Source organism: Solanum dulcamara, chromosome 1 (genome assembly GCF_947179165.1).
Source record: "Solanum dulcamara chromosome 1, daSolDulc1.2, whole genome shotgun sequence".
NCBI lineage: Eukaryota > Viridiplantae > Streptophyta > Magnoliopsida > Solanales > Solanaceae > Solanum > Solanum dulcamara.
Window position 1 is genome coordinate 65,107,877 of NC_077237.1, and position 10,056 is coordinate 65,117,932.

Sequence of the window (10,056 nt, forward strand, 5' to 3'; positions counted from 1 at the left end):
AGTGAAGTCCTGTGACTTTATTCGTTGAGTTGATGATATATGATTGGATTGGAGTTGATGGTATATGATTGGATTGGATTGGATGGTATGTGATTGGATTGAATCGGATTGTATATGATTGGATTGGATCGGATTGTATATGATTGGATTGGATCAAATTGTATATGATTGGATTGGATCAAATTGTATATGATTGGATTGGATCGAATTGTATGTGAATGGATTGGATTGGATGGTATGTGATTAGATTGGATTGTATATGATTGGTCTTTGTCTAACCCGTATTCTTCCTTTTGACTTATGACACCTTGATTGAGTCTCTCTTACATATTTGATTTGAGATATCTAAACTGGTATTATTCTACCTTGATTCATGTTTCATTCTTCCATATTACATACTCGTACATTCTATGTACTGACGTCTATTTAGACCTGCATCATTTCATGGTGCAAAGACAGGTTCAAGAAATCATCAATAGGTGCACCGTTAAGGATCTATTCACATTCAGATTATTGGTGAGTCCTCCCCTACATTCGAAGGATACCACTTATGTTATTCTTGCGTTGAGTTTAGTTTTTTTATTCTGATTTGAGATAACCATGAACCTATCATTGGCACTAATTACATAATAGTGATAGATGCTTCATAGACTAGATATTGATGGGTCGATTAAGTATTTCATTTTCTTGAATTGTTCTTGTCAGACTATTTAATGAAATAGATTATAGTTTAATTTGTTGGCCTATGACCTTTCTTCCTTGAGTTAGATTGTTGATTGGAATTGCCCACTTAATTATCTCTTTATTTTAAGTCTTCCGCTGATTGAATGAATGAATGGATGTATGATCAGGCCAAGTGGTTCTCTTGAGATTTAGTAATGATTTCTGAGTGTCGGCCACGTCTATGGTACCCTCCCAAGGCGTGACAATATCACTAGCTAAATATTTGGCAAAGTCAGCATACCAAGGAATAAGGTCTAGAGTAACAACAAATACCTGCTTATCTAAGAATGAATTATCAATCTCAATCTCATCCCTATCTCTTTTATCAGCTTCTAACCTCAGCAAATGGTTTGCTACTTGAATTTCACACCTCTTTTTGTCCTTGACTTCAAAGTCAAACTTTTGTACAAAAGTACCCATCTGATCAAGCTTGGCTTTGCATCTTTCTTCGTGATTAAGTACCTCAGAGTTGTATGGTGAGTGTGCACTATCATGTTTGTACCCAAAAGGTACACTCTGAATTTTTAAAAGGCATAAACCACTTCTAGAATCTCATGCTCAGTAACAATATAGTTTTCTTGGGTTGCATTAAGTGCCTTGCTTGCACAGTATATAGGGTGAAAGATCTTGTCACACTTTTGCCCTAGAAGAACCACTAGAGAAACACCATTAACATCACACATTATCTTTAACAATTCAGACCAGTCTAGAGCAATGATCAATGAAAACTGAAATCAGTTTCTCCTTTAGACACTCAAACGCCTTCATGGATGCCTCATCAAAATAAAACTTCACCTCCGTCTCTAAAAACTTGCACAAAGGATGTGCAAATTTAGAAAAGTCCTTGATGAAATGCCTGTAGAAGCCTACATGCCCTAAGAAACTTCGAATAACCTTCATCGAGATAGGAGGGGGCAACTTCTCAATACCTCAATCTTCATTTTGTCCACCTTCAGGCCTTTCTTAGAAATCTTATGGCTAGCACTATACCCTATTTGACCATGAAGTGGGACTTCTCTCGGTTCAGAATTAGGTTGGACTCTTCACATATCTGCAATTTAGTGCTAAGATTGAACAAACAGTCATTGAAAGTATCACCTACCACAGAAAAGTCATCCATGAATTCCTCTAGAGTATTCGCCACCATATCTAACAAGATTGACATCATACACCTATGGAATATGGTTGGTGCAATACATAGTCCGAATGACATATGCTTGAACACAAAGGTTACATATGGACATGTAAAGGTGGTTTTCTCTTGATCCTTTGACGCTATAGAAATCTGATTATAGCTAGCGTACACATATACCAACCTCTACCTGCCAGTCCATCTAGCAACTAGTCCATAAGAGGCATTGATAAATGATCGTTCAAGGTGCATTTGTTGAGGTTTCTGTAGTCTATGCAAACTCACCATCATGTGATCAGCCTTAGTGGAACCAACTCATTTTTTTCATAATCAACAACTATCATACCTTAATTTTTAGGGATACACTGCACAGGGCTTACCCAATTACTATCTAAGATCAGATAGATACGCCTGTATCGAGTTACTTGATAATCTCCTTCTTCACCATCTCTTGAATAAGGGGGTTCAATCTCCATTGATGCTCAATGCTAGGGATGCAATTCTCCTCAAATTGAATTTTATGAGTGTGGATGCCTGGGGTATACCTGTGATATCAGCAATGGTCCAACCAATTACTTTCTTATACCTCTATAATACCTCGACAAGTTCTCTAACTTGCTTCTCATTCAAATCAGCAATATCAATGACTAGCAAAGTTTTATTCTCACCCAAAAACACATACCTCAGATGAGATGGAAACTCTTTCAGCTCAAGTACAGGCAGCTTCTCAATGGATTGTTTGGCAAGAGGAGTTGGTCTATTCTTCATATCAAGGTCTAACCTTTTAGGGGCATAAGGGTATGATCTTATGCCCTGCAAAGCATTTACATTCTCATTGTATTCCTCTAAGCTATAACCATCGATGTTCATGATCAAAACAGCCAAAGTATCAATAGTGAACCTTTAATCAATAGATACCTCTATGATCTCTTTATCAGCTACATCGATCACGGACATCATAGACATGTCTCTAGGCTGCTTTATTGACTTACACACATTGAACTTAACCTGTTCGTTATTTATCCTAAAGGTGAGCTCACCACTTTGCATATATACCAAAGCTCTACCTATGAACAAAAATGGCCTTCCTAAAATTATGGGAACCTCAAAGTCCACCTCGCAATCCAAGTTGACATAATCAGCAGGGAATATAAATTGGTCATCTCTCACCAGCACATAACATAGAATTCCCATGGGCCTCTTCACTAATCGATTATCCATCAACAACTTCATTGTAGTCGATTTGGGGGCTCCTAAGCCCAACTGTCTAGAGATCTCTAGTGGCATAAGATTTATACTTTCTCCTAACTCGTATAAAGCCCTTGCAAAGTTAAATGCATCAATAGTGCACGAAATAGTGAATGCGCATGGATCCTCCTTCTCAACCAATGACCTTATAGATATAGCACTACAATGGTGTTGGCTATCAGTTGGCTTGAAAGTGACTGTCCTCTTCTTTGTGACCAGGTCCTTCATGAATTTTGCATAACCCAACATTTTTTCCAATAGGTTAACCAACAGAATATTTATGAACAGTTCTTTCAGCATAGCTATAAATTTCAAGAACTTGCAATCCTCATCCTTCATCTTCAATCTCTAAGGGAATAGAGGAGGTGTCTTCCAAATTGGTGGCAATGCTTGCATTATCTCTGCATCAAATCATACAAGAACTTATTTCTCCATCCGATTTCCTTTCCAGAAAGATACAATGGAAATAATCTCAGATGGATCATTGTTTGGCTAACTCTAGGGATATCGGGACTTACATATAGCGATGAGGTTCATTAAATATTGATGTGCATCATCTCCAGCTGCTCCTTTAAACAATCCTTTCAAGTTTAACAGCTGAAGCATAGTGCTAGTAATGATGACTTCAAGCCTAGTGGTAGTGGAGGAAAAACTATAGCACAAGTGGCTCCGAATCCATCCATATATGAATCATCATCCTCCAAGGCAAAGTCAATGGGCCGCTGTTGCCCTCTACCTCTTAGCACTAGCGGAGGATGTTGGGATTCTAATTCATCTTCCACATCTTCTTAATCATCCCTCAAATTATCATTATTACCATTGTTGGCTCCAACTTGAGCCTCCGCAAGTTCTCTCACCCTTTGCGCTTCACACTCTTGTGCATTCATCTTTCGAATTGGCTTTTGTAGCTTAGGATTATAGGGGATTAGTAGTTCACTTTTAATTCGAGTGTTGGCATGCACAAAGTTGTACCCTACACAAACAAATATAAGAAACAAAAATAAAATTAGGAAATAAGACTACAAACTGAAATAACTACTAATAGAGTATTTCAAACCCATATTTCTTGGCAACGGTACCAAAATTTTATATGCCCAACTTACACTCCAATTAAGAAGTATAGAGCGGTCGATGTCAAATATAGAACCCAACTAGGTTTGGGTCGAACCCATATGGATGCGAAGGAAGTAAGTCTACTAGCACTTATACTCTAATGTAGTCGTTATTTTTTGATAGTAAAAATGATAAAGTAAATTGGGTTTTAGTTGTTTAATTCAGTAACAAGAAATAATGTTTGTAGTAATAAAGTAAAACAAACTTAAGGTATTGAACAATATGAGAAGGTAGCTAGGACTGTGTTCTTCATGACATGTAGCTCAGTAGACGTCTCGTATTAGTGATATCATTTCAATGCATCATATGCAAAATCTAGAAAGATATGTACATATAAATGTCTTCCGGAGCTATTAAATGAATTTTATTCTTTACCTTCCGGTCTTCGAATGTATATCTATCTAAACTTTACTTTTAACTTTGGAAAACTATCCTCTCTCGGGCTCAAGTTCTTAAGTGAAGGTTTATATCTTTAAATCTCTGTTGTAGTTATTTTTTCCTAATCACTACTCCTCTCTCTCGAAAGTAACGAATGCATGTGACTGTTAATGTGTGCACCCGTTAAAAGGAAAATAAGATGAAGAAAACTACAATGCATGCTTTAACAAAGAACGAAAATCACCTATACATTTGCCTACTTCGTTATTCAGTCATGGTTCCCACAACCCTAGTTATGAGATTTAGCTACTCATATTCATAAGTAAAGCTTTAAGAATTGGTGTAGAATTCATTAGAACAATAATACTTAGTACATGTGGTGTACTAATACTATTTTTGCCACACCTTTTGTTGGTGTATTTCAGGTTGTTTGAATCATGTGATGGTGGTTATTCATCATCAGCTTCTACCTACTTCATCCTCGAGTGGCCAATTTCTGTCTGTCTTTTGTGTATTTTAATGTATTCTCTATTCCCACACTATTAGAAGCTCTTGTATATGTTTAAAATAGGTCATTGAAAGAAGTTAAAGATTTTTGTAAAGTTGAATGGATTTTTTATTATTTTGTTTTGTTTTGTTAAACCAGTTATAACTCTTGAAAGATTTTTCGTATGTAAATGCGAAGGAGTGGTAAGGGTTCATCTATCTAGTTAAAACATAGTATGTGGTCGTATGGTCCCATAATTTGTTTTGTGACAAGCCCAAAGGCCATATGATTAAAAAAGGAACAATTTCAAATATATACAATAAACTAATTAGTTTACAAGAAATATATCCATATTTTATTTACATAAAAAATAGTCAAAATCATAGGAAATTTACAGTGACTATATACTGATTACTTATACATGAGTTATACACTGAATATACATTATGATATACTCAAAAATTGAATATAGCTTGACTATACATGAAATATACACTGACTATACATACTTATACAGTGAATGACCATTTTTTGGTAATTATTTTGGCTGAATGGCCACTGGGCGTAATTTACCCTTAAAAGAATGTGCATATAAGATCCGGAAGCAAAATATGTAATTAAAAAAAAAACATTCTTTTGATCAAAATAAAAAGAAGCAAAATATTTTCACTGGCCGTGATATTAAAGAAAAATAACTAATACACAACTCCTAACAGATTTTAATTAATCTAACAACTCTCAGAACATAATTGAATCTATCTCAAACCACAACGGACAATCAGTGTACAAACAAAATAGAACATAAGTCACTTCTGTTCAATTTTGTCCCATCGAAAATGAGGTAGGACCTATCCGACCAAACAAGGGCCTACTAGGCTACAACTAAGCAATAACAACGAACTAAAATTTCAAGAAAATTAAAGAATCACAAGACATATTGGATTTTCTTTTGGATTATTTTTTTAAATCCAAACTAGCTCCAGCAAAATTTTATGAAAACAATGTTAGGAAAAATTATGTGTCGTCTAAATTACCTTTCTAAGAAACAAATCAAACGGAAGGCCAGTATTCCCGTTGCAATCACTTGATCCTTCATTTAGGCACAAGTCGCGCGCACCATATGAAAGTGATACGATGCAAGGGATAAAATATAAGATCAACCGAACATCATGACCTTAGGAGCAAACTTTAAAAGCCTTTCCAATGCACTAGGTAAGAACTTTCTTGCAAAGAGGTAACACATACTTGTAGGCTCTCCATTATACTCACACTGAATTCCATTTCTCATTTGGTGTAACAACTCCTTTGTTACCTCAGTCCTAGCAAATTTTGTTGGATGGGGTCCACCTTTTGTCCAGTCAACCCATGTCAACGTTCTGTTACCATTTTTCCACCAATACCTCATGGTGACGAAAGTTGGCAAGTAATGCTCATCGGAGTAACATGCTGGCCTGCAAAAATCTTTGAATAAATTGAAGTACTTTTGATCGGTGATCACATCGACAGCGATCTCTCTATCGAGCTCAAACCACTGGGACCCTTTTCTCCATTGCTCAATTGTTACCCATGGTGTCATTTGGCTATTGTAGCGGCCTCGTCCAACGGGGCCCCATTCATCATAGGATTCTACGAAGGTTTTTGTGGAGTTCATGATGTAGGTGTAGATAGTTGTGAAATTATATAAAGGAATGCAAGCCTCTGAAAGAAGAACAAAACGCTCATTTGACATGTCAAGTAATGCGTTGGCTAGTAACCTCCGTTCCGCGTCAACCATGCTGAATTCTCCCCAATCTACTCTCTACAATTTTTTTCAATAAAGAAGATATTATCAAATTAAATACTACATCCATTGATCATAAATGTTACACGTTTCAAATAATAATCGCATGATAAAAGTCAAAGAATCTTCTTTATCTAGAAGGAATAACACATACAAACAGGCTATCACATAGCCAGTAGAGCCTGATGTTGATACGCAGGCGGCAGAGCTACTTAGTCTAAGGGGAATTAATTAATACGCCTTTGCTATTAAAATTAAGTACAGTGTGAAGATATATTAAAATTTACTTTTTATGTGTATATATTGTAAGTTAAAATTTCTCAGGTTCATTGTATGTTTACCTATTCATATTTTGAGTGTACTTAGTATATGGCACCAACCATTATTTATAGGCATAGAAATTAGCATTCTCCATGTAGCTACACCAATATTATACAAACTTCTCATTGAACTATAAAATTCTCATTGAAGATTTGGATTATATATATTTCAATGATCTTTTTATATTCCTTGAATTTCATGTTTAGTCAAAATGTATGTAAAATTAACAAAAATAAAATAAAATATTTGTGTTTATGTACAGTAGGAAAAAATGTTTTGTGTCAAGCCCTGACAATTCGAATAACCCATAATTGTCAATTGGTGAAGGGAGGCAATTATGGATTGGCCTTCCAAGTAAGACATGGCCAACTCAAGCCCAAAGACAAAGTATATTGGTTCACTAAAGAACTAAAGTGAGATCAATGCTTATAGCTCAACTTACGAGCACCAATTTTCGAGGCTCCAAGAATGTCCTATAGGCTTCACTTATGAGTTATGATCAATGCTTATAGCTCAACAGGTTTCTACACAAATATGATTTCCATTTTTATACTATAATTGTCGTCCCAACAAATTAAAGGACACCATATATATATATATATTGTCGATGTAAGATATATGTATATAATTCAGATCACATTTAAAGAATGTTATTGCAATATTTATTCAATATGCATTAATTGGTGTAGAAATAAAATACGGTAAGCAACCTAATGTAAAAATTAATTTTCAGCGTCAATGTATTATAACTTAACATTTAAACACTAGGAAAATCGAATAATTGCAATTACTACTAGAATTTATGCTTAACATACCTTACTTGGTACTCTTCGTCCATGAAAAATTGGTCCTTCTTCAGGTGCATCCCCTTTGAAAGATGGTTGTGAATGAATGTAAATTGAGTAACGCCCTTCATGTCCTTTAAAAAATCGTTCCCAAAGAGGAGCTAATGGTAAACTTCCTCTTGCTAGAAACATGAAGGCAACCTTTGGGGTACGATTGAATGGAAATATCCTAACCTTAGGAACCATTGAAGCTCTCCATAGTAACTCTTCATCTTTCATATCATGCATGGCGTCTGGAGGCTTAATATAATCGGTTAATCCTGTTCTACCAACACCCCTTTTCCTTTTCTTATTATTATTCAGTACTGTTAAGCGTTGCTCTTGATGCAAAGGCAAATTCAATGGAGGAGATGGCGGAGGATGTGATTTTGGTGGTACTATTAGTGGAGGAGATGGTTGGACGGTAATTAGTTTTTTCTTTAATGTGATTGGAACATCTTTTAGATAGAAGGTTAGTGATATTCCTATAACCAAACCAGAACCAAAGAAAAGAAAATAGACAATAAGGCTATGGATATACCTTTGAGAATTGAAAAGCTTTGCTGAGATAATCTGATTTTCATGCTTCATTTTCTGAGACTACTCACAGGCTATTTAATTTGTCTATGATCTATCTATCTAGGACTATGATCTGAGGATTAACAATATTATCATATATGTAAGCAAAATGGGAAATATTTTTTAACAATGTGTGATTCCTAATTCTATGTTAACATGTCTCTTCTAATATCATACACCATTATAAGATCGATCATCAACTTAAGAGTAAAAACACAGATCTATGTAAGATCTAGATAGAATGAAAAATCACCTAATAGTAAGACTGGGATTATTAAATGAAAAATGGACAAGTAATTGGAGGAAATCTGACACTCTAATCATTGTCGATGTATAATTGCAAAAGCAGTAGAGGTAATTGAATGTAAAATTTGTGGGATTGAATTGTATACAAAGAAAAGGGAATTTATTTTCATCAGATTTAAGCAGAAATTAGTTTGAAGTTGATTAAGACATAGATTCAAATTAGATGGATGAGGAAAACAGAACAGACAGAGGAAGAGAGAGAGAGGAGAAAGAAAAGGGAAAGATAGTTTGGGTAATGCCAAGTGGACTTCAGTTTGTCCAACAAAATTATGACTCATAGCCCTTCTCTATAGGAAGGGAGCAAAGGTAATGACCAGTACTATCTAGTTAGACTCTCAATGCTCTCCTGCTAACTATATGGAAAAGGAAAAATGACAAACTTTAAATAGTATGTCCTTGTTAACAATAGATAAAAATAAACTCCAAATATGGAGGTTAGTCTTTGAACCAATCAATGTTATTGTTTAAAATTACAATGTATTTTAAATAACAATACCAACTTGGATATTTGACCAAAAAAAAAGTTCAATTGTATGTATTCAAATCAATATAAATCCACAAATAGAAGAACATCATGCACTTAGTGAGGCAAAAAGAGAGTATAAAGAGGTGTGAAAATAGTGTGGCAAACTGGCGAGTTGATTCGAATATGAGAGGATCAAAAATAAATTGAGTAAAAATGGATAAAATATTCGACTCACCCATATATGATTTGGATAAAAGATGGGTAATCCAACGGATAATATGGGTATTCATATTATTTATTTTCTTATTATGTAAAGAAATAATTACTCTCAAATTAAAAGTATTGGTTCTTCTTCTTTTTTCTCCTTTTAGGGTGTGTTTATGAACGAAAATATTCTCATATTTCAAATATTTTTTTGAAAATTAGTGGTCCAGAGTCCCACTGTGAAAAAACTCCATAAAATCATTCTGTGGTCGAGGTCGGTTTTTTAGTGCAAAAAAACATGAATTTCAAAATCAACCTCATGGGGTCAGTTTTTAATTTATTTATTTTTAGCAAAAATCGACCTTCGAAAGTCAAATTTTTTTTATTTTTTTTTTTATATATATATATATATATATATATATATATATATATATATATATATATATATATATATATATATATATACACGCATATATTTTAATAAACTTACCTCGG

General features: G+C 34.5%; 1 protein-coding gene across 1 annotated transcript; it reads right to left on the reverse strand.

The window, feature by feature from the left end:
- Positions 1 to 5,962: 5,962 nt before the first annotated feature.
- On the reverse strand, positions 5,963 to 8,597 carry LOC129888472 (glycosyltransferase BC10-like). The gene is made up of 2 exons (XM_055963448.1): positions 7,998 to 8,597; positions 5,963 to 6,879 (listed from the first exon to the last, which is right to left on the reverse strand). The coding sequence occupies exons 1-2, from the start codon at positions 8,595 to 8,597 to the stop codon at positions 6,238 to 6,240; spliced, it is 1,242 nt and encodes a 413-aa protein (XP_055819423.1). The 3' UTR covers positions 5,963 to 6,237.
- Between the last annotated feature and the right edge of the window lie 1,459 nt (positions 8,598 to 10,056).

Excerpts from the sequence above, each read along its gene's own strand:
- LOC129888472 (XM_055963448.1), bottom strand. The coding sequence starts at position 8,597 with ATGAAGCATGAAAATCAGATTATCTCAGCAAAGCTTTTCAATTCTCAA. Across the intron at positions 6,880-7,997 it reads GACGAAGAGTACCAAGTAAG|AGAGTAGATTGGGGAGAATT; the intron begins GTATGTTAAGCA and ends AAAAAATTGTAG.